Here is a 24,478-nt window from a genome sequence, read left to right as displayed (position 1 = left end):
ATATTTATAAAAAACTTAAAAGAAACAATTTGAAGACAACAAAAATTCAGTAATGAATTTAGGAATGCATTTTAGCCAACATCTGCATGTAGGAAAATCGTGCCCAAAAATAACAACATGCAGTTACGTGAATGTTGAACCCCCATCATCAATTAATGACAGTCAATTTGGAAAATCACATTTCAATAACAGAAGTTTATTTATAACATGAGTTTACAGAATTTTATAAGCTTCAGAAGCAGTTATTTTAATGGAGCAGTTCATTTAAATGGATAACTTGAAAACATGTACAATACTTCATGAGAATGTAACCTTTCTTAATCAGAAGAGAGAGTGGTTGCTAAAGTTTGTAGGAACCACTAAACAGCACTGAATACAAATGCAAGTCTGGCTAAGAGAATTAATTGTGAATGCTTCCATTATGGGCTCTTGTTAATGAAGACTGGTGACAGATATTAAAAAAAAAAAAAAAAAAAAGGTATCTTTTACTCTGTACCCTATGAGGAAGATAAAATCTTTTCTATGAGCTTCAGGAATCGTCAACAAATTGTTCTATTCTAATAAATTCAGACAGAAAGAAAAATTATGAGTACCTGCAGATGACAGTAAATGCTACTAAATGGTATTTCTGTGCTGACAAATTGCAGAAATGACAGTCATAATAGTACCTATTTCTCTTACTTACACCATTCAAGTGAAAGTATGAATTAAAAACTACTCCTACACAAGAGAGAGCTGCAAAATTGGTATGTGATGTCATTACATACCTGGAAGTGCAGAATGATTGTCCATATGAGGCCCAGGATAAGTTTGGGGTTTCCATCCACAATATCGTCTGCACGTATATTTACAAGTTTAATCTGAAAATATAAAATAGTCCCTCTAAATATGACATTCGCACAATCAAGTCACAGTTCAGATAATTACATATTTTTATGGCAAGCTGAATTATGACATCGTATAACATAGCATAATATGGTAACATCTATTGAGTCAACTAAACCACAAAAAAAAAATCACAGTATGATGAATTTATAACAGAATTAAGTACTTTATGAAAGGTATGGTTTTATAGTCTCCTTACACTACACCTACAATTGCTCAATATGTACAACATTGCTCTGTTTGATGTGTATGTAACACAAACCCAAAATTATTCAAGAAGCCAACTATTAATTACCCACAACCTACATTATCAGAAGCCTACTTTAGAGAAATTATATATTACCTATTGACAAACAAATCATAATTTGATTTCAGTGTACCACAAATTTTAACTCAAAACAAATACATGAAGCTGACTATGTGCTCTCAATGAAACAAGTTTATGTGAAATCTCTGACTGGAGAATAGTGCATTTATAAAAAAACAGCACTAATCAGTTAAGCATTGGTTTTGTTTTCTAATGTAACTGTCGTACTCTGAGGCTAACTGATTACAATGCACATACCAAAAATAATTGTTTCAAATGCTGTTGTACACTGAGGTGACAAAAGTCATCGGACAGCAATCTGCACACATACAGATGACAGTAGTATCACGTACACAAGGTATAAACCACTGGCAGAGCTATCGTTTGTACTCAGCAGATTCACGTGGAAAGGTTTCCGACTTGATTAAGGCCACACAATGGGAATGAACAGATTCTGAAAGCAGTATGGTACGTGTAGCTACACACATGGGACATTCCATTTTGGAAATCCTTCAGCAATTCAATACCAGTGTCAAGAGTGCACTAAGAACACCAAATTTCAGTCATTCTCTCTCACCATGGTCAATACAGTGACCGATAGTCTTCACTTAACAACCAATAGCAGCGGCATTTGTATAGAGCTGTCAGTGCTAACAGACAAGCACCACTGCATAAAATAAGTGCAGAAAGCAATGTGGGACAAATGATGAATGTATCCGTTAGGACAGTATGGCTAAATCTGGCATTAATGGGCTATAGCAGCAGATGACCACTGTGAATGACTTTGCTAACAGCAGGATATCGCATACAATGCCTCTCCTGGCTTGTGACCAAATCGGTTGGACCCCATATGACTGGAAAGCTGTGGCCCAATGCGACAAGTCTCAATTTTAGTTGGTAAGAGCTGATGGTAGGGTTCGATTGTGGTGCAGACCCCAAGAAGCCATGAATCCAAGCCGACAACAAGGCAATGTGAAAGCTGGTGGTGCCTCCATGATGGTGTAGGCTGTGTTTACATGTAATGGACTGAGTCCTCTGATCCAACTGAACTGATCAATGTATGTTCAGTTCCTTGGAGACCATTTGAAGCCATTCATTTTTATGGGTGACAATGCACCCATGTCACCAGGCCACAACTGTTCATGACTGGTTTGAAGAACATTCTGAACAATTCGAGGGATCATTTGGGGACCCAGATTGTCTGACAAGAACCCAATGGAAAATTTGTGGGACACAATCGAGTGGTCAGTTCGTGCACAAAATGCCGCACTGGAACATTTTCATAGAAACTGATGGCTGTTAAGGCAATATGGCTTAATATTTCTGCAGGGGACTTCCAACAACTGGAGTCCATGCCATGTCGAGTTGCCGCACTACGCCGAGGAGGAGGTGGTCCAACACATTATTAGGAGGTACCCCATAACTTTTGTAACCACAATGAATCTACTGCGTGTTTGCATGCAGGCACAATGGTAAGATGCTGTTTGCCACTGCAGCACAGTACATGACACTATAACATAGGATTACTAGTGAAATATTGATGTTTTTTTCTAGAATGTATTTAATAAAAAATTAAGAAAATTCACAGTCCATTTCACTATTGCGCAAACATTGCCCTCTAAATATGAGAAATGCAATTTTTATAAATGAAACAAATTTTTAAAAAATCCTTACAGTAAACATAGAAAAAGTCAGGGAGTTTGTATTTTATCAAGTAACTGAAACTGTCTAAGAAGTTACACTGAGATTTTTGGAGTATAGATTGTCTTTGCCAAGAATAAGCCTAAGTGAGAAGTGATATAGCTGCAGGTGATTAAAGGGAAAAAGTACGAGTGGATCTGACACAGTGAATGTGTGCCCAATGATTATTTTGGTTGTTACAAGGTCCGCATAACATTGGTTACTCACAATGTTGCTACAGTGCAATAAAAAGAAAAGTACTGTTTGGCCACAGCAGGTCTAAAAGATATTCGTATCAGAGGATGAGATCTTAAATTTGGAATTTTTTAGCATTGTAAAAGGCTTCCCAAGTGTTTTGAGTGTTTTAGACAAGATGATTTTTTAAATATTAATTTCTAGTCATTATTTCATAGAACAGGATCGATGTACTACTGCCATATATGCCAATCATCACATACTGAATGTGAAATTTGATAATGGCTGAGGATTATAACTTGGCCAGAAAGTAAAACTATGTTCTAAAGTACACATTGTTTCTAATTAATAAACGTCATGAATTTAATTTGAGCAACAACAGTAACTACAAGCGTTTGAAGTTAATAGTTAAAAGTACTGTTGATACCACTGAATGTGGAAAATAAAGCACATTTAAGTTCTCACTGAACTATATTAATTAAATTTTCTGCAATTTTGAGAATTTTAGCATCAAAGTCCTGCAGCTCAACATATCATCTGTATGGTGAGCAGCAATCTATCCTGCACACAATATAGTTCAGACTTCAATGGACTTCCCACTGTTTGAAGACTTGGTTGTCATATTCCAGAGTTTTACAGTTCTTTAAAATGATTAGCATTTACATAAAGACATTGTTGTTGTTGTGGTCTTCAGTCCTGAGACTGGTTTGATGCAGCTCTCCATACTACTCTATCCTGTGCAAGCTTCTTCATCTCCCAGTACTTACTGCAACCTACGTCCTTCTGAATCTGCTTAGTGTATTCATCTCTTGGTCTCCCTCCACGATTTCTACCCTCCATGCTGCCCCTCCAATGCTAAATTTGTGATCCCTTGATGCCTCAGAAAAATGCCCTACCACCCGATCCCTTCTTCTTGTCAAGTTGTGCCACAAACTTCTCTTCTCCCCAATTCTATTCAATACCTCCTCATTAGTTATGTGATCTACCCATCTAATCTTCAGCATTCATCTGTAGCTCCAAATTTTGAAAGCTTCTATTCTCTTCTTGTCCAAACTATTTATCGTCCATATTTCACTTCCATACATGGCTACACTCCATACAAATACTTTCAGAAACGACTTCCTGACACTTAAATCTATACTCGATGTTAACAAATTTCTTTTCTTCAGAAACGCTTTCCTTGCCATTGCCAGTCTACATTTTATATCCTCTCTACTTCGACGATCATCAGTTATTTTGCTCCCCAAACAGCAAAACTTCTTTACTACTTTAATTGTCTCATTTCCTAATCTAATTCCCTCAGCATCACCCGATTTAATTTGACTACATTCCATTATCCTCGTTTTGCTTTTGTTGATGTTCATCTTATATCCTCCTTTCAAGACACTATCCATTCCGTTCAACTGCTCTTCCAAGTCCTTTGCTGTCTCTGACAGAATTACAATGTCATCGGCGAACCTCAATGTTTTTATTTCTTCTCCATGGACTTTAATACCTACTCCAAATTTTTCTTTTGTTTCCTTTACTGCTTGCTCAATATACAGATTGAATAACATCGGGGAGAGGCTACAACCCTGTCTCACTCCTTTCCCAACCACTGCTTCCCTTTCATGCCCCTCGACTCTTATGACTGCCATCTGCTTTCTGTACAAATTGTAAATAGCCTTTCGCTCCCTGTATTTTACCCCTGCTACCTTCAGAATTTGAAAGAGAGTATTCCAGTCAACATGGTCAAAAGCTTTCTCTAAGTCTACAAATGCTAGAAATGAAGGTTTGCCTTTCTTTCAAGGTGAGTTGTATGGTCAGTATTGCCTCACATGTTCCAACATTTCTACGGAATCCAAACTGATAAAAGTCATAAGGAGAGAATTTTTTTACCTATTTGTCTATGAAAATTCTTAGCACTAAAGATGATACTGAGGTTACACTATGTCATTATTGCATTGTGTTGTGATTAAATTGTTTGCTTCCGGAATGGTGATCAAATTACTTAATTACACAATTGAGATTCCTCTAAAATTCAAATTTTAATTAATGATAAATCTGATGACTCAATCTGAATTTATCTTCCTAACTATATTTCTTTACATTAAGTCTTTATTAACGCAGTGTACTCAATTCTCGTACTGATGATGGTTTTACCATTTTCAGGGTAATTTCAGTCAATTTGCTTCAGAACCTGAGCGTTTTCCAACAAATTAGGAACACACAATCATCACAGATTGTAACATATATTAGATGAGGTGGGGAGGTAAATTCAACTCACTTTTGGGCACATCATGGTTGAAATTTTTGTTTGGCTGCTAAAGGTAATGCTGAGATGCTCCTTTTAAAAGGCCACAGCCCATTTCCTTTCCCATCGTTCCCTAAAGAAAGTTTGTGTTCGCACTTGAGAACCCTTGTAATTAGTAAGATGTTAAACCATAATGTTATCTCCTTCCTAATGTGTAGCAGAAAGTCAAATATATAATGTGTCAGAAATGAAGAAAATAAATAAGGGACTTTTTTGTTTAACATATGTTTCTTTTATAAAAACACAATTTAACTACACATGTAAGATACTAACCCAACTTCATTGAAGTTATTAATGCTTCCATTCATTGTACATTAAAAATTTTTGATAACTTTAGGATTTATGGTTGCTAGGATATCAGTAGTGCACCAATTTGTAGAGAACGTTTGAGTTAGAAATCAATACAACAGTTTCAATCACAGTCTTCAATATTTGGGGATGGTAGTTCAACCAGTCTATGTCAGGCACACTGGGCTGAACTGATTGGTTTGTTTCCCTGAGAAACTTTCTGTGACACAATGGAAGTTATATAGTTTCAAATTTTTGCAGAAATGTGACTCTTTGACACAGTTTTACAGACAACAAACATGTTTCCTCATATTTCAGATAGTGTTGTTATTGGTAGTAACTTAGAAGACTGTAGAGAAATACATAGAATCACTAGTTCTGTAAGGAGGAAGTCTCACAAGCTCATTTCATTTAAAATGAATGGGAACTGCTTCTCCAGTAGTCACCTGCTCTACTTAGGATTTATTACCTTCCCATTACTATTTAAAATGCCGGTGATAAGAGAAATATACTGATACATCATTAAAGAATATAACCTTTGAATTTTTACTGATCATTATTGAAAACAGTATGAGCACCTAATTTCCCACCCATATACACTTTTTTCTTTGCTGAGAAGCACTAGCACCAAACAGTATGACACCTGTTCTTCACAAGGTTCTTTAATAAGTGATCAATGTAATAAAAGTCGGCCACATACACTGAGATTTTTTCATCCATAAGAAACTAATACTGATGAAGAAATTGTCAGATGATAAACATATGGGCTGCATTCTTTTTTCCCCCTCTAAATCTGTGTTTCTGGGTAAGTTAAGTGAATTCAGTGATTACTGTCTGAAGTACTTTCCAGAAGAAGCTGATTCACACCAAAGGGTCAAAGATCTCATCAGTCCAAAACTTCCTTCGATACAAAGCGTTGAAGAAAAAGAGCAATTTATTTATATTTCTTTAGACTCCACACTGAAATCTTCGATTGTTTCCTCGCTGCTAGAGTTTTGGAATCTTGGTGAAGCAGAAGCATCCACAACTAGGTAACAACATCCTACAAGTTTCATACATTTTGCCACATTCTACTTCCCTAGGGTAGGTTCTTCAGCATTGACAATCAACAACATGAAATACAAATGGTGAATGAATGTCGAGAAAGACACTTGAGTTGCAATTTCCAATCTTGTGTCAAGATTTAGAATGGAGAAGAAGAAGAAGGGTAATTCTTCCCACTGATATCGATGTAAGAATATGATGAAATAATACTATAAGTTGATTGAACAAGGAAAATACAGGATGGAATGTAACATTATGAAAACGAAAGTTGCCACTCACCATATACCGGAGATGCTGAGTCACGGATAGACACAACTAAAAGACTGTCACAAATAAAGCTTTCGGCCTTAACTTTCCTTTTCATAAGGAAAGTTGATTGAAATGCCTTAACAGTGAATAAAGAAATTTACTCTTATCACCCCCCCCCCCCCCCCAAAGTCTGATGTCATGTGCGAAAGGAGCCAAAGCTGTGTATGTTCAGGGCAACGGAGCCATTGACCAAAAAATTTGAGAACCACTGCTACAAAGCATAATTTTGACTTACAACACCAAGAAACTTGGAGGCAATCATGTAGCATAAAATTGTGACAGAAATAAATTATTAAAAATAATGAACACTTCAAGAAGGTCAGTGGAATCTCAGATAGTGTGTCAGGCACAGTCTGACATTGATGGGATAAAGTGCATTACTGTGAGTAAGTAGTAAATTAATAATATACTTCAGAAACATATTTGCATCTCTGGAAGAGATGTTTAGCTTATAACTCTGTTAACTGTTCTTTTATTGTTTTAAGTTTTACTATCATATCAAAATTTCATACACTTAACATTATGACTATCCTTTGTTGTGCAAGGGTTATTCCTATATGCACAAATTGTTTATTTGTTTCATTCTCCACCACACATTAATATGCAATTGCAGAAATGGTTTTGCAGAAGGCCAGAAGAGGCTGCTCAACAAATGCTTCTACCAGTGCTCTTAAGCAAATACACCTGTTCAATGAGTAACTTCTCAATTGTATAGCTCATCCCACACCTCAATTCCATTCAAAGTTTCTTCTTAGCTGAGGTCACAAGTGAATGACTGTGAATTTGGACCCTGTTTGAAGTACCCACTTTGAATTTTGCTACTGAAAAAAATGTCCATTTTCACTATTTTTGCAATAAGAGATGGATATGTGACAGCATAAATCTTCTGGTTATCAGACTTTGAAGAGATACATTCCATCGTTAGACACATTGAAATCAGTGGCTCCCTTTGTGCTACTTAAGGAATAGGCTGTGTCTGCACAAGGTTTCACCTTGCCATGAGCACTACCACCACCACTTACACAAAATCAGAATACCACTCGGATGTATTCAAATACGAGATATCAAAGACATCAATAGGAAACAGATTCAGCTAAGAAATCTGACACACAATTTATCCAAGGAGCATCAGCTAGTAACGATTTTGGCGGGCCACTAGTTACAAGAGTAATTAAAAATTTATCTTCAAAAACTCCTTTATGGTACAGATATCAGCAAGAACAACTAAATTAAAATTTAGCGTAGCTAATTAACTGCTCTTTTCATATATGCCCTAATATTAAGTCTAGTGACAAGATACAGAACAACTTCAGGTTTCCTTTCTTCCTCTCTGCACTTTTCCACTTTTCCTCCATTCTTCTTTAACTTATCAATGAAAGAGAATTCCACTTTATGAGTCACTGCATATTTACTTGTCAAAAATAGAGTCTTCCAAGCTGCCTTCACTATTTATTTTGAACTCAGTGGCTTACTACATTCACAATGCCAATGGAACTGCCATCACAAATCCTAAAAGCATCAAGAATTTCTACTGAACAACAAATAAGAGAACCAAGGACTTCAACAAAGTTGGGTACTGACTCGGATGCGAAGTATAAATCAACATGTTACACATAAAGTCGCTCTGAGTATTTTCTTCCATTTCTGAGGACATTATGTTTAAACACTGGAAAGTCCAGTATGGAATAACAACAGTTTTATGGAAAGATTAACTATCAAAGTGATTCACAAAATAACACTATGAGAAAGACTGCTAAAATATTTGCTTGTTAGTTTTCAGACAAAAACTTTCTTCAGAATTTGTCCAAAAGTTCAGGAGTAAATATTTTAGCAGTCTTGAAATTGTGCCTCTCTGCAATTCAGTGACTCCTCTGTGTGGCGAGTAGCTATCTATCCTTTTTGTGATATTCTTCTACGTATTAGAAAGTACTGTAGAAAGGAATGAAGATTAAAGATTAATACCCCATCATCAAATATGAGGTCTCTAAAAAGCGAGCACAAGCTTGACTTGGGGAAGTATAGTTAAGGAACCTGGATGTGATCTCTTAAAGAGAATATCCTAGCTTTCACATTACAGAAATTTAGGGAAAACCTAAACCTGGATGGCTGGTTGGACATTTAAAGCACTCTCATACCAAAAATGGATGTTTACAATGAGCTACATTGCAAACATACACGGTATACAATTAAATGTAATTAGTTTTAGTAAATCATCTGACTCCAGAGTATGACAACTAAATTGGAAAATGAAAGCAGCACTTGAACTGATAGATGATTTTTTTATACATTTACTACCTATTATTTGCAGTCTGTAAATCTTATTTTAGTCAGTGCTGATAATCAAAGTGCTTTACTTTCACTAGGAAGGTAATGTTACAATAATTTTGTCAACACAGGTACTTTGCTATATAAAATAAGACAGTGCCAGTAACAAATTAATATTCATTTGGAAATAAAAAGTTCAGAATTGGCTTACTTCTTAAGTCTGGGGTTTCCAGTGATATACATCTGTTTGCCAACAAGAAATTATTCCTTCATACTAACCTTTCTGTATCGTAAGAAGTCAAGTGCGATCTGAACATTTTGCAGCATATGGAAACGCATGCGGCCACGTTCTCTTGGCTGTGAAAATATAAAAAGCACAAAAAAATATTCAGTTAGTATTGGGTTAAAAAATATGACACACACACACACACACACACACACACACACACACACACACACACACACACACACACACACTCTACTTGAATGACAAAAAAGGTACATTTGTTTATATTGCTGAAATAAAAATAGTAAAACTTATTGTGTACAATATTAAAGAAACTAATGTTTCTGTCAACTTTGGAAAATGTAAAATGGTGGACAGATGAACTATGAAAGAAATAAACATGGAAACATGAATGGCTTACGAATTTATTATAGTAAGAGACCCAAAAGGAAATTCATAGTGTGACTGGAATGTAACTGGGCAATCACAAGTACATCTTGGTGAAGTAAGGAATTAGTAATTAAAGCAAACCCAGTGTGTGTGTGTGTGTGTGTGTGTGTGTGTGTGTGTGTGTGTGTGTGTGTGTGCCCACAATGTCAAAAAAACGGCTAGAACAAATCAGGATACGCAAAGCTGAAGACTGTAGTTACATTTAAATACTAGAACACATCTTTACTCACAACAAAGGGAAAAATAATGATGATGACAATGGTCATATGAATAATGGATTTAAACAGAAAGATCCACAAAATCTCCCATTAAAGCTGAACTGGTATTACACTCATTAGCAAATAAAAAATATTATCCACATAGAAGGAAAACATTGAAATGTACAATTTTATGAGAATACTAGGTTTATATAATGGTAAAAAGATAATTATAGCACTAATGGAAATTTATAGATGGAGCAATGCATAAAATATGGGAAAGGTAACCCTCACCTACAGCGGATCGATAAGCATGGCACAGGAACACATAGCAGAAAACAGTGTTCTTACTAGCTTTCAACACACAACGCAAAATGGCATTTAAGTAGCAAAGCTAGTGTAAAAACTATTTTCTGTTGTGTGTTTCTGTGCTCCATGCATCGAACTGCTAAAAAGATAATTACCTTACAATAATTTCAAGTTTAGTTTCAGTTTGAATGAGCTGTGAATGTGACCATATTTACTCACCAAATGCTCCCCAGAAAGGACTTCCAGCAGGGAGATAAGATTGTGGCCATCACGGAGATCTTCGAATAGGTCACCAACGTGACGACTCGCCTGAAAAAGCAAACAAATATTCAGTATATTTGTGAGAGATGCAATATCTAATTGAATAACTACAATCGCATGCTAATGCAAGTGAGTATAAACACACTTCTCATGTGCTAGTCTACATCTAATGGTCACACAATTTGAAAGTTTTCTGTAAGTATGTGAGCAAAATTACTTGCAAGTTACAAGAAAAATAATAACTAAACAACAGTGCACACTAAACAACATGCACTAAATGAACAATAAACACACATGATCAGGACTAAATGAATACATGATGACAAGTGAAACACACAGAAATTTACCTCTTATGGTAGATGATAAGGCCATAAAGGTAATGCATATTGTTTGAGGAGTAGCAACTGTAAGAACTTGCAGGATCACAGGTTTTGATATAAACATTTGAAGTAAATGAAGAAACAGATTGCAAAGATTCTCAGAGACAATGTTGGAACCTGACAAGCCAACCTACAGAATGTGATGAAGGATAATTATAATAAAGCCCCCCCCCCTCTCCTTTATCCTGTTTCCTTCACTAGTGACAAGGGCAGAGTGACACGTACATCTTCACCCCACAAGCCACCCTAAATGGTGTGATGAGGGATAATTATAATATGCCCCCCCCCCTTCTTTATCTCTTTCCATTCACTAATGGCACAAGGACAGAATGATTGTGTGTAAGGTCCAAGTGACATTAATACCTCCAACTTTCTTGTTGTGATCATCTTGGACATACTTGTATGCAGGAGTAAGTAATATAATGCCTCGCTCTTATTGGAACATCCTCTCTCGAAATTTAAATAGTAATCCTACCCATAATGTATGCCTGTCTTATACAGTCTTCCACTGGAAGTTTGTCAAACGTCTCCATAACAGTTCTGCACTGAATAAATAATTCTATGACAAAGCAGTCACTTTTCACTGTATTATCTCTTTCTCTTATTAATTCCGCTTAGTAAGGTTCCCACAGTAGTGAATAATACTTAAGAATCGGCTGAACGAGTGTGTTGTAAGCCACTTTTTTCATGGATGAGTTACATGTTCTGCTTTTCCTACAGTTTCTATTATGTGGGCATTACACTTTAGGTCACTCCCAGTGGTATTCCTAGGTATTTTGTGGTGCTTACTATTTCCAGTGATCTGTCACTAATGGTGTAATCTAACAGCAGTGGGTCTCTGAAGTCCAATACATTACATTGGTTTACATTCACAATCGACTGCCGGTCCCTGCATGAATAGCTGATCTTCTACATGTCTTCACTCAATAAGTGATGTAAAATAAAAAAAAGACTAAGTAAGGGGATGTAGCTGGACCTAAATAAGCAGTGTTACAAGACTTCTTGTCGATGAATTCCAGATGGCACTAGCTTTGGTGTCATTTCTAAGGAGAAGTAGGAACAAGGAAAGTCTGAGGAAAAAAAATATATTTTTTCATATATTTTTGTATGTGAATTAGTGATTTTCCTCAGGAGTGTAACTCTATCCAAGAAACTTACAATGACCCAATGAATTATTTGTTTCATAGTAATTTAGAGCTTTGTTATGATGTTATCAGTCCACTGGCTGAAGCTGAGCATATTTTGTGTGCTGTCTCTTACTGTAACGGGTGCCTAAGAGTGTTATTTTTTTCAGTAACAAACATTAGCAAATAAATAAGTAACCAGAAGTAAATCATAGACTAAAATTCTGTATTGTGTCCAAATTAAGAAAGATGTGGTATGGAATGTAGTATCTCAAATGATTGAAAACATTTAAGATGGAGGAAGAGAAGAAACCAAACTGTTGTGTGTCTCAATTGCCACACTTAACGATTGTCTTCATATTTACACGATATGTCACCATTTATCGATAGTTCAGCGATGCAGTTTTACCACTAGAGTTTAACTTTTAGTTAGTACTGTCGTGACAAACACATTCGAGTTACTCGATTATTTAGATACGTGACTATGTGGAACACATTCGTAGTCTGTAATGTAACTCCCCGTTGTTCTGCACTAGCTAGTGTCCAAGAAGGTGAAAAGCAGTTGTGTTCCAATGGAATGAAATAATTTTATGGATACAGGCCATCTGTCATCAACTGTATAAACACTGGAATGAGATTTTCACTCTACAGCGGAGTGTGAGCTGATATGAAACTTTCTGGAAGATTAAAACTGTGTGCCGGACCGAGACTTGAACTCGGGACCTTTGCCTTTCGCGGGCAAGTGCTCTACCAACGGAGCTACCCAAGCACAACTCATTCCCTGTCCTCACAGCTTTACTTCTGCCAGTACCTCGTCTCCTACCTTCCAAACTTTACAGAAGCTCTCCTGCGAAATCTTGCAGAACTAGCACTCCTGAAAGAAAGGATATTGCGGAGACATGGCTTAGGCACAGCCTGGCAGATGTTTCCAGAATGAGATTTCCACTCTGCAGCGGAGTATAAACACTGTTAGAGATAGCTACTAGGAACTTTTACATAACATTATTTCCGTATTGGTCCTTTTGTGTTTAAGAAATTCTTAAATATACTTAAGCGATAATGTCGGTATCGATATTTTTTTTATCTGACTTTGTCGAGGTATCTACGGAATTTCAGTATGGTATTTGAACAGCCGTAACTTTTGGGAGATTCGCTAACAGGGAACGCGAGCGGAGTTGCACGAACGCAGAGGCCAGAGGTGGTCGGCCCTGGGGCAGGGCGCTCGTGGCATCTGGGACCCGCGACGAGCTGTCACCTCGCCTCAGATACCGCGCTGCCGTTGCGCAACACGGCGCTCAGACAGCACCGTCACCGGCCGCAATTACTACACCTGTCCGTCTGCTGCGCCGCGCCGGAAATTGCGCGCAGGAGGGCGACTCTCCTGCCGGCGGTCCCATTAGTGATAATACAGTACCGGGAAACGTTCCACTAGCAGACACCTTCACTTGCAGCCCGTCCCGCCTCCACGGCACAGCTTCTGGTTACAGGGCAGGCGATCTCACTTCCCGCAACCCATCTTAACCGTTCTTCTCTCCCTTCTTAGTCCCCCGTCTGACATTAACTGGCCTCCTTTTCTACGTTAATTCGGAAGTTCGGATCACCGAATTTCAGATGGCGTAGCTCGCATGACATTGAAAAGACGCCAAGAGCAATATTTAGAAGCCTTCCAAAGAGCGTGCTTCGAGGTAAACACCTTGTGTGGACTGGAAAGATATAATAAAATACCAGGAGCTATTGAAAAGTTAGAAAGAAGAAAGGCTGTAATTAATGATCGTCAGTAGTAAATGCACTGATGGTGTACTCCAGCATGTTTCCCGAGTTGTTTCCATTCCATAAAATAGGAAGATCGACTCCGGTAACACCGCGAAGTACTCCATCAATCAACCGCGACGATAAAACCCCACAGATCACGAAGAGTACACGCATTCGATAACGAAGATAGCACAAAGCATTAAGGTGCTGTGAATGGGCCAAGATGAAGAGAGAGAAAAGATATCAACTGGCAGCCGCAATGATGATAAATTCGTCATGCTACACGACTAAAAGGATGTCAGATTTAAGGAAACAATGGCGAATGCCGAACCTGTAGTGAAGAACCGAAATCTACGATACAAACCGTGTTATCTCCCACACATCTGACAAGAAAGGAAGTTGGGTGTAGGGCACAACTTAATTATTTGCGATCTACATAGAGCAGTGGAGCTGAAACCTGAAATGGAATCTATATCGATCAAGTGGTAGATGTGATTAGGTTGATTTCCGTTTTTACTGTTCTTCAACTTACAAGTTGTCTTTGTTATTATTGAAGCGATGTTAATTATAATCCGTACTAAACGTTTATTTCTTTTTTCGACAGATAGCACTCGAACGAAGTGAACTGTAACGAAAATACAGTTTGTAAGATAATTAAACAGAACCGTAGCTACAAATGTTTATTTTATTCTTTACCTGAGACTGAATATCGAGCGTGACGGAACAGGAACGAAATAAGCAAACTTAGATTTAAAAAAAGGCAAAACAGGCATATGTTTATATGTGTTTTCAGCGAATGGTGGTTATTTAATAATGTTGTTAGGAATGCAACCTGGCGGGTTACTTTTGCACCCATTAAAACGATAATTACTACTGAAATTCTTTACACTGAGCTTGCGTGTCTTAATCTGTAATTGGAGCCTCACTACTCGCTCCCAAACTTTCTTCTAAAGGGAAAGTGCTGCTTGTTCTTATGTTAGCGCCTTCCACAATCAATTCTTGGAACAATACCCTAGGTTATGGCTAAGCCATTCCTCCCGTATACGCTTTCTTCTAGCAGTAAAATTCATGAGAAGTTTGGAAAGTGACAGAAGTGACAGAAGTGAGGCTGTGCAGGCTGGTCGTGAGTCGGTGCCCGGACAGCTCAGTTTGTAAGAGTATTGCCCGCAAAGGAGCAATGGTCCGGGTTCTATCCCCAGACTAGTCCGCAGTTTTCATCTGCCAAGATGTTTCATTACATTGGCAGCTTTATTTACCAGACCAGGGGATGGAAGTCACGATTTATTGGAGTTGCTATCTTTACCACTGGTGGGATAACTACACCCCACATCGCTGGCCATTGCTGAGTTAATTGCGCCACATAACGCCCGGATCCTGATCACGTGGACCACAGTAACTATCTGTCTTATTCCCTTCGCTAATGACCGCGCTGTCGACGGGACATTAAACTCTAACACATAAAATGTATTCGCAGTTGCGAATATGGACAACCAACAGCTGTCGAATGGAATGACGACAATTGAAATTTGTGTCGAGCCCAGATTTCCCACTTATAGCGAGCGGACGTACGCTATCCGAACACAACTCACGGCCAGACCTAAATTTCCATACGTCGTCATCCATGTGTCTACATCCTGTACTCTCACATCCATTAAACTAAAATGTCTCGCTTGTGCAAAAATATACGTAAACTCGCTTAACCGGTACTTTATTGTAGTGCCTATGTTGTTCAGAAATACGATGCCAGTTCCTTCGGACATGCGTTCCATTATGCATCTGCTGATTGTCCATATTCTCAACTGCGAATACATTTCATGTATTTCTAACGGCTGTAGTCTCCGCAGTGCCTGTTCCTTCGGATACACATGCATGTTCGAATAAACATTCCATGGTATTTCTGAACAAACCAGGCACTGCAATGCCATATTACATTCTAATCTTCCTTCATTCGGTCTTGATCCACGTACAGGAATGATACCGGGTGATCAAAGTTAGTTAATTTGAAAACTGAATAAATCACGGAATAATGTAGACAGAGAGGTATACATAGACACATGCTTGGAATGACACGGGGTTTTATTAGAACCAAAAATAGACAAAAGTTCAAAAAATGTCCGACAAATGGCGCTTCATCTGATCAGAATAGCAATAATTAGCATAACAAAGTAAGACAAAGCAAAGATGATGTTCTTTACAGGAAATGCTCAATATGTCCACCATCATTCCTCAACAATAGCTGTAGTCGAGGAATAATGTTGCGAACAGCACTGTAAAGCATGGCCGCAGTTATGGTGAGGCATTGGCGTCGGATGTTGTCTTTCAGCATTCCTAGAGATGTCGGTCGATCACGATACACTTGCGACTTCAGGTAACCCCAAAGCCAATAATAGCACGGACTGAGGTCTGGGGACCTGGGAGGCCAAGCATGACGAAAGTGGCGGCTGAGCACACGATCACCACCAAACGACGCGCGCAAGAGATCTTTCACGTGTCTAGCAATATTTTTTTTTTCTTTTTGTTCTAATAAAATCTCTTGTGATTCCAAGCATGTGTGTCAATTATTACCTGTCTATCTACAGTATTCCGTGGTTTATTAAGTTCTCAAATTTATACTGACTTTTTGATCACCCGGTACATCTCACTACATCAATTACACGTACTCCAAAGGAATAATGCAAACGTATCTGCGAATCGTCACAATCGTGGAGTGTGTGATGCAACCAGCCCCTTTCTGTGCGGTGCGTAAGCTAGGAAGTGGAGGGTTTCCAAACGCTAGAGAGATGACGCGGCCGGCATATTACGACAGAGATGTCCGTCCGCCGCTTTCCCCCGTGCTTGAGGACGTCGCTACCCGTGCGGCGAAACTCCAGCAGGGCGAGCGATTTATGTCCTGCGGCGGCCGCTTTACACTGAACCCGTTCTGCTGTCCGTGTCGCAACGGCCAGCCTACCTGCTGCTTGTCATTGGCCGCGTCGCCTGATAAACAACCAGCACGTGGCCTGGCCACACAGCACTCCCCCGCCGTCCATCCGTCTCACATACACTAACTAGTTACTATTCTTTTATAGTGTGGCCGACTGAAACTGCCATTCCCGAAGCAGCGGCCAAAACTCTCGTGAAAATCACAAAATCCAAGTTTTGTCGAATTAACGAGGGGTGGTTGCCGCTCACAGCTCTGTGATCGACGAATATACCCCGGTTACTAATCACGGTGGTGCGAACCTTGGACAGTTAGGAAGGAAACACAAAGTCATAGTCAAGCAACAGAAATGAGATTTAGAATTGAAACATAAAACAAGACTACGAACGACAGATTTCGAAACACAACCACTTGGAAAAAAAAAATTAAATCCTCTGGAGAAGATTTTCTGAGAGCACAGCTTTAGCGCTTTGAATAAAAGAAACTCAGAAAATTATCTGCGACAGTCAGTTTTCACTACAGCCGACATATTCGTCTGGAGGGATTCAGGAACTATATTGGTACTTTAGATAATTCTCATTTATTATTCTCCTTCAGTTGTACAGTTTAAATTAGATTACATGTTTCGATCACTAAGGATCATCTTGAGATCTAAGTAGTTGCGTCAGCAACCTGTCTTCGCCAAGCAACAGTCAGTTGTACATTTTAAATTACATTACACGTTTCGATCATTAAGGACCATATTCAGATCTAAGTAGATGCGTCAGCAACCTGTCTTGTCCACTCAAAACCACACATCAGAGTACTGTATTCTGGTATGTGCAACTGAGACGGAACAATAAATGAACATTATCTTGATCAGTCAATTTACTACCACGACGTGTTTCGAGGGGTTGTGACATGATCGTCATGTGGATATGTGTATTTCCTTTCCTGGATTTATCCAATCGTCTGCCTAAGTCTCATTTCGAAGAAGCTTATTGCAGGGCGTTGTACATCGAAAATAAGCACATTGTTTTGGTTTCGCGTTTGTGTTCGCTACATATAAAGGGCTGCACTGTGCTGTTTGTTGGAATATCTTCGAAGTCAAATGTAACGCAGACGACGGGCTAGAGGCCTCTCAAGGCGCCGCGCAACAAATTAAAAGTGAATGACGTACATAATTCTTCCAATTTGCATTTAGCTGCAGTTTCCTAACAACAGTCTACCACGGAAGTAATAAAATGAAGTGGTTTGAAAGTGTCCAGCGAATGCCGAAAGCGCGTTTGCCGTGGTTAACAGAACGGAGGACGTGCCCCTAGAGTGTTTCGGGTCTTATCCATCAAATAACATTTCTTCCCGCTGCATTGCGCACTATGGACTACTGCTCGGCAGTAACTGCGACGCTTTGCTATGGAAATATTGAGACTAATGTCACCTTTCATGTGCCAGAAGACTGTTCCTACAAACTTACGACATACGGTCGCATTTTGCTTATTCTGGATCGTTGCAGACCTAGTAGCACTACATCTTACTTAATAACTTTACCAGTCCACCATCTAAGTAGCCTAGTGACCTTAGCACTGCACAGCGCAACGGCAAGGAAATTTTAAGTTTCCTCGTTATCAAATGTGCAAAGCGTAAGGAGAAACTAATTAAAGCTTCTGAAGTAATGGGGCGTGTCCTACTGTGAACGTTTAATGGCGTACGAGTAAACCAGTCACTGCATTATGGCTGTCCATGACGGGTTTTGCAGCCTTTGATATCAAAATCATATGTACACGTTGGTGGATTTTCAACAAACTGTATGGTCCTAGGCAGGTATCTTAACCTTGCACGACGTTAATATTTCTCCAAATATTTTCTGTAAACTCATTTTTAGTGAGAAGAAAAAAATAAATAACTTTTCATTTCTGTCGCACAGCAAGCCAGGGCATCAACATACACTAATCTCTGAAAGGTATGTTGTTAATAGATGACACGTTGAGGGTGCTGTAGCTATTTGATAAACTAAATTGCGAAATCGCATATGATCAAGCTGGCTCTTTCGTCGAGTGTAGTCATTTTATACATGGCTAATAACATTAAATGCCGTGACGCATTCGGTGTCCCTCATAACAAACAACGTTTAAATACAATGCCGATATGAAACTTCATGGCAAATTAAAACTGTGTCTGGATCTTTGACTTTCTACGCACACTCCATTTGAAAGTGGAAATGCATTCTGAATACTGCCGACACTTAGAATTGTGTAGCTACATAAGCTACACTCTTTTACTGACTACATGAAATGATAACGCTAACAATGCACTATTATTCCACACTAAAGACAAATTTAACAAAAGTGCCTGTGAGTAAAATTTACACTAGTTGCCGATAAAAGACAAAATGCTTATGCAAGCAGGTGCAAATACAGAAAACATCAGCAACACAGCAATCAAGAATAAACTAGATAAGATTAAGCAAGCGCTGCAGTAGGCCATGCATCAGGCGAAAACCTAGGAATACAAACAACAGGCGGACACGGGCGGTCGTCGGGACTTACAGATGGTGAGCAGCACTGGCCTGTCCCAGTCGGGTTGGAGCACACGTGAAGACACGTGTACGTCTGCAAGAGAACAGCCCGCACACGTGTAGCACCACAAGACAGCCAGGCAAAACAAACAAACACCAGCTACACACACACACACACACACACACACACACACACACACACACACACACACACACACACACACACACACACACACACGTGTCCACAACATTCGAGTACTCGGGGAATCGACTTCTAGCTTCGACTACGAGAAGATTTTAGATTGCACAGAAACTTTTCCACGAGCTGCCAACGTCAAATCTTTAGTGAAACTGATGAAAAGATCAACAGTGGTGTTACTACTTCGACTCCGAAGGCTAGTTCACGTTTACAATTAAAACCTTACTCGACAGTTACACTTGTAGTGGTACGTATCCGATAGCTTTCACATTTTTAAAGTCTCCCAGTTTTATGAACAATGATGCGAGCGTACGCGTTCTGAAAGTTAAATCTCTTCCTTTTTGTGCCTACAAAATATATCTACTGACATGTCGCACACGTCAGTTTCCCATTTGCAACATCACTTCGTTGCCCATTTCCGCAAGGGAGCTTTGATATTAGCTTACATTGTTCTGTAATAAATAAGCTACAAGTCAGTTCGTGTTTATTTTTTGCTTATTTCAGGAGACTCGCGTCTCAATTTTCAGTGGTGATCACATATGATGTAACACCTCTATTCCGAGAGAAGTCTCAAAGCATTTGAAACCTTCTAGATAAAGAAGTTCGTGTGCACAAATATAATGATACAACAAATATAATATCGTAGACAGTCGCCACTTGAGGTGAAGACATAAAAATCTCTGAAACGCTTTTATCTAACATGACTTGCAGCCTGCTCATTACGAAACACTACGTAATTTACCAATGATTCAAACACACCGAACTAATCTGATGTAACGTCTCCACCACAAGATTTAATGTCATACTTTAGTGCAACTAAAGACAGTCGCCGAGTATCGATTGCAATGCTGCTTCTAGCAGCCACTCATATTGCCTAGTTCATCTACCGGCAAGAACGTAGTGCTCCATTACTGTAGAGATTTTCGTATATCCCATTACGCAAAACTGAATAATACGCATTCTTCCAGGCCACATTTCTGCTGATGCACAAATTTCGTGACAATATGTGACAGGACATCCTCCTGAAATTGTCATGCCCGGAGACCCTCATAAATCCCGTTGAATTCAATGTAATTATTGTCTTTGAAAAATAAAAGTGTCATTTCCGTTCGTCTCGTTGCGTATCTCTTTCAGTTGCCTTCTGCACCATACTTTAGCAGCTCTTCCTATATATGGTCCAAAGTTTCATCGCGCTATGTTACTTGGCATTGATACATCATGCGCAAGTTACTTTCGTCCTTAGGTTTTGCACACCAGTGCACATCACCTGTAGTTATCAGCTACACATCAGATGGACACGAGTAAATAAAAAAAAAATCAGCTTTACATAAAACATACTGAAGCAACCTGAAACTTCTTATGACGTTTATATGGATAGGGTGGTGCAATCGTGGTACGCCGAAGAGAATAAAAAATTAGCAGGACTAGAAAAAAATTAATTTTTTCATGTCACCCAACCGCTAAACAACTATATGACATATGAAAGTATATTGCTCCATTTGTATCTTTTTGATCTATTGCAGCGCACTCCCCAGTGCGATGGAGATGTAACAATATTGAGAAGGCTGATGACCGATGGGAATTGTACAAATTTATGGGTGCATCAAGAGGTAATGGGGCCATGCGTGGTACTGTCCGATAAAAGAACCGCTGCAGAGGGGTCTGACTCGCGAGCACGGAACAGGAAGTGCGCAAGCGGCGGCTGCGAGCCTTATCGCGGACTCCGAACTCAACAAGCCGATAAACTCTTGTGGACTCGAGCGCAACACCGTGTCTGGAGTAGTTAGCGTGCACTGCAGTACACTCCAGTCTTCGACGCCCCTCTTGCATACCCTTTTCACTTTAGCCATAGTGTTTCACCGCACGTAAAATTACCATACTTTTGCCAAAAACGTTGGAGCACAAATCTTAATGAAGGAGTCAAGTACTTTTTCTTCCACTTTCTTCTTTTTATTATTAATTATTATAGTATCAACGAAAAGGTATCTCTGTGTGGCTCCATGGTAACACGCCACAAAACGGATCCGAAGTGGTGGGGGTTCGAGTCCCAGTCCATTCCTACGATTTTTGTGTATCACTTATCTGTTCTTTCACGTCGGACAATGTTTGTTAGCGTGAAAAAACGCCGAACTGCGCCGTGGTTCGGAGTCCACACTAAAGTTTAGATACCCCTGTAAGTGGCCGGGCAAGTCAGTTCTAGGGCCCGACGAAAGCAAAGGAAAGACCACCTCAGACAGGACGACAAGTAATGACACTGTGATACTGAAATCGCCCTACAGTTTGATGACAATTACTTCATCTATAACCACGCCTGACGGTGTCATTTACGTTAACAACTACAAATATTGGTAGACGACTGGGTTGGTATGTCTGGAATATTCTACGTCTTAATAATGATAACCTAGACGTACTAGTAGAGAGTTAGTGTTATCCATCGCGTATATTTAGATCAGTTTCGGTTAGATATATCGTGCGATATCAGATTCAACATTTTCATCTAGTAATATCTAAGTCGTGGCTATGGCTGACTTTATGGTGCAATGCTTTACTGTGTGTCTACGTCCACCGCAAAGACCAATCTTGTCATTCAGATTTTTGTTCACCATTTTCAGCAACTGTTTTTGAAGAAAGCCGATGTGAAGAAACGCAACTGGTGTACTATTGCTTGATACCGGAAATCTTGTTATTCCATTCACAACGTCACACCCCCCCCCCCCCCCCACTCCAAGTACAATCGGAATACTACTTTTGTGGCACCTTCAGTTCGAATCCAGTGTCCTGACTTAAATAACAAACCTCTCCGCAGGGTCTCCTGAAGTGAGGCCATGTGAAACTGGTGATCTCTCTGTCGGACGGGGACCTTAAGCTTGACGGCCCCCTTGGTGCTATTCGCCAGGAGTAGGCTATGTGACGGCACCAGGTTTCAGCCTCTCCTTTCTCTCCTCGTAACGAGCATCATACAAGGCAAACATAAAACTGCACTAAATACAATGCATACACGTAGTGTTACAAAAGAAGTTGTATCGCAGCATGTTTGTAATTAACTAACTAACTAAACTAACTTTGAAATCTCATCACGACCTTCTCACTTGATTTTATTGTAGGGATTTTGTCGGCTATATTGAAAACAGGGATAACAGAGAGTCGTATATATTTGCAGTAGTTTTACAGCTTGCAACAAATGATTTAGCATAAAACTGTAATGAACGCAAGTCTTAGTCAGCGCGATGCTGTGTATTTACGACGAGCGAACTTCCAACAGTTTGGCTATTCATTTTCACTTTACTGCCGTGCTCGCTGTATTGTTAATAAGCGGCGCTGACCTACTTAAATACCGAGTAAGGGCTGTAAAGAAGGAAATTAAAAACGCCTCTGGAGCTAAGAACCAGACGACAGAGTCCCGTGAAGGCTGCAATGTTGGAGTTGGGATCGAGCCAACTGCCACAAATTTTATGGGACTCCCGGATAGGGCACAATTTATGGACTCCAGCAGCTGGGGCACCCAGTTTTGTAACGTTAGCTGGAGCGGCGGGCGCACCGTGCGATGTGACCGGCCGCACGGCGCACGGCGCTCGGCATCCTACGTGCGCACGCGCCCAGCAGGGAACGGCATTCTGGGCAGCGGTTCAAAGTCCCACGTCACACGGGAAAAAAGTGCCGGCGCCAACGTCTCATTGGCAGCCCGCCTCACGGAGCGACTATGTAAATGTCGGCAGGCCGCGCTGCTATGCATTGGTTCTCCACTCGTCTTGCTCACTGGTCCACGTGGAAGAAGCTACGCTCCATACGGCTACTTACTCCTTCCTGCTCTACTCTAAAAATCCGAACTGAACTTAACTCCGCCAGAATAGGCCTCGGAGGCCCACCGGTACGGACGACCGCCGTGTCATCCTCGGCCGACACGCGTCACTTCAATCGGATATGGAGGGGCATGTGGCCAGCACACTGCTCTCTTGCCGTTGTCAGTTTTCGTGACCGGAACTGCTACTTCTCAATCAAGTAGCTCCTCAATTCGTCTCACAAGGGCTGTGTGCGCCCCGTCCACTCGTCAAGTATTGCGAAAGGTACTACTGTAAACCTCGCCAAGGCGCGTGCACTTATTTGAAACAGATATACCGCTATTTCCAATAATATGTTTGAAATAATCCACTCAGTTGTTTTTATTTACGAAGTTCGTACATTACGCTATCGCTCTCGGAGTAGTGCAACTCCATTCTCATACATCGAGATGACAATCAATCATGGAGAGCATCGAGCAACTCAAAGTGCGCACAGACTATAGAAAAGGGTGATTCAATATGACACTAGCAACAGTTATACTGACGTGTCCAAAAACATACAAAACTGAAGTGTCAAGAAGACTAATTGGAAGCATTAATACGAAAGCACTCTTAGCAGAATTACTATACCTTCGTTTCCTCTTTCACATCTACTAAACATGTTCTCGTTACGTATTAAATGCGCCACAAATCTCTGTAGTAAAATCCACTAAATGTGCATTTGTACTCTGAAATGGACGAAAATCTAGCAAATGACTAATGTTTGGATAACAAGCGGGGTGGTGAACCTACACCTAAACAGACCTAAGGTAATATTCGTGAATAAAAGATCCTACAATGTTTGATTGCAGTCGGCTATAAACCAGAGAAATCAGACGCAACCGTCAAATAGCGCAGGGGATATCTACGCTCTAAAGGCAAACACTTGCACCCTGAGGCAACCACGTTAATTGATCTGTTGTGATTTATTGGAAAGGGCGCCAAAAATTACAGAACAATACCATTAACGTTTGCGTATGACACTACAATTATGCCAAAGACGGCAAAGGACTTTGATGATCCGTTGAATGAAAATAGGTACTGTCTTGAAAAGAGGTTATAAGACAAATATCAACGGAAGT

At 39.7% G+C, this 24,478-nt stretch overlaps 1 protein-coding gene across 50 annotated transcripts in view; it reads right to left on the bottom strand.

Annotated features, from left to right (window-relative positions):
* LOC126279005 (microtubule-actin cross-linking factor 1) overlaps nt 1–24,478 on the bottom strand; it is a 485,047-nt gene that overhangs the window by 302,943 nt on the left and 157,626 nt on the right. For 46 of the 50 annotated variants that reach the window (XM_049979337.1, XM_049979346.1, XM_049979333.1 and 43 more), the window contains exons 4-7: nt 19,411–19,473; nt 10,668–10,757; nt 9,546–9,623; nt 768–860 (exon numbers count right to left, since the gene is read on the bottom strand). In XM_049979337.1, the coding sequence (XP_049835294.1) occupies nt 768–860; nt 9,546–9,623; nt 10,668–10,757; nt 19,411–19,473 (324 nt within the window). The remainder of the gene's footprint in view (nt 1–767; nt 861–9,545; nt 9,624–10,667; nt 10,758–19,410; nt 19,474–24,478) is intronic. The other 4 variants (XM_049979354.1, XM_049979349.1, XM_049979383.1 and 1 more) reach the window with 1 other exon arrangement.

Source organism: Schistocerca gregaria, chromosome 6 (genome assembly GCF_023897955.1).
Source record: "Schistocerca gregaria isolate iqSchGreg1 chromosome 6, iqSchGreg1.2, whole genome shotgun sequence".
NCBI classification, from domain to species: Eukaryota; Metazoa; Arthropoda; class Insecta; order Orthoptera; family Acrididae; genus Schistocerca; species Schistocerca gregaria.
The sequence above is the reverse complement of the archived record's forward strand: the minus strand, read 5'-3'. Positions and strand labels throughout refer to the sequence as shown.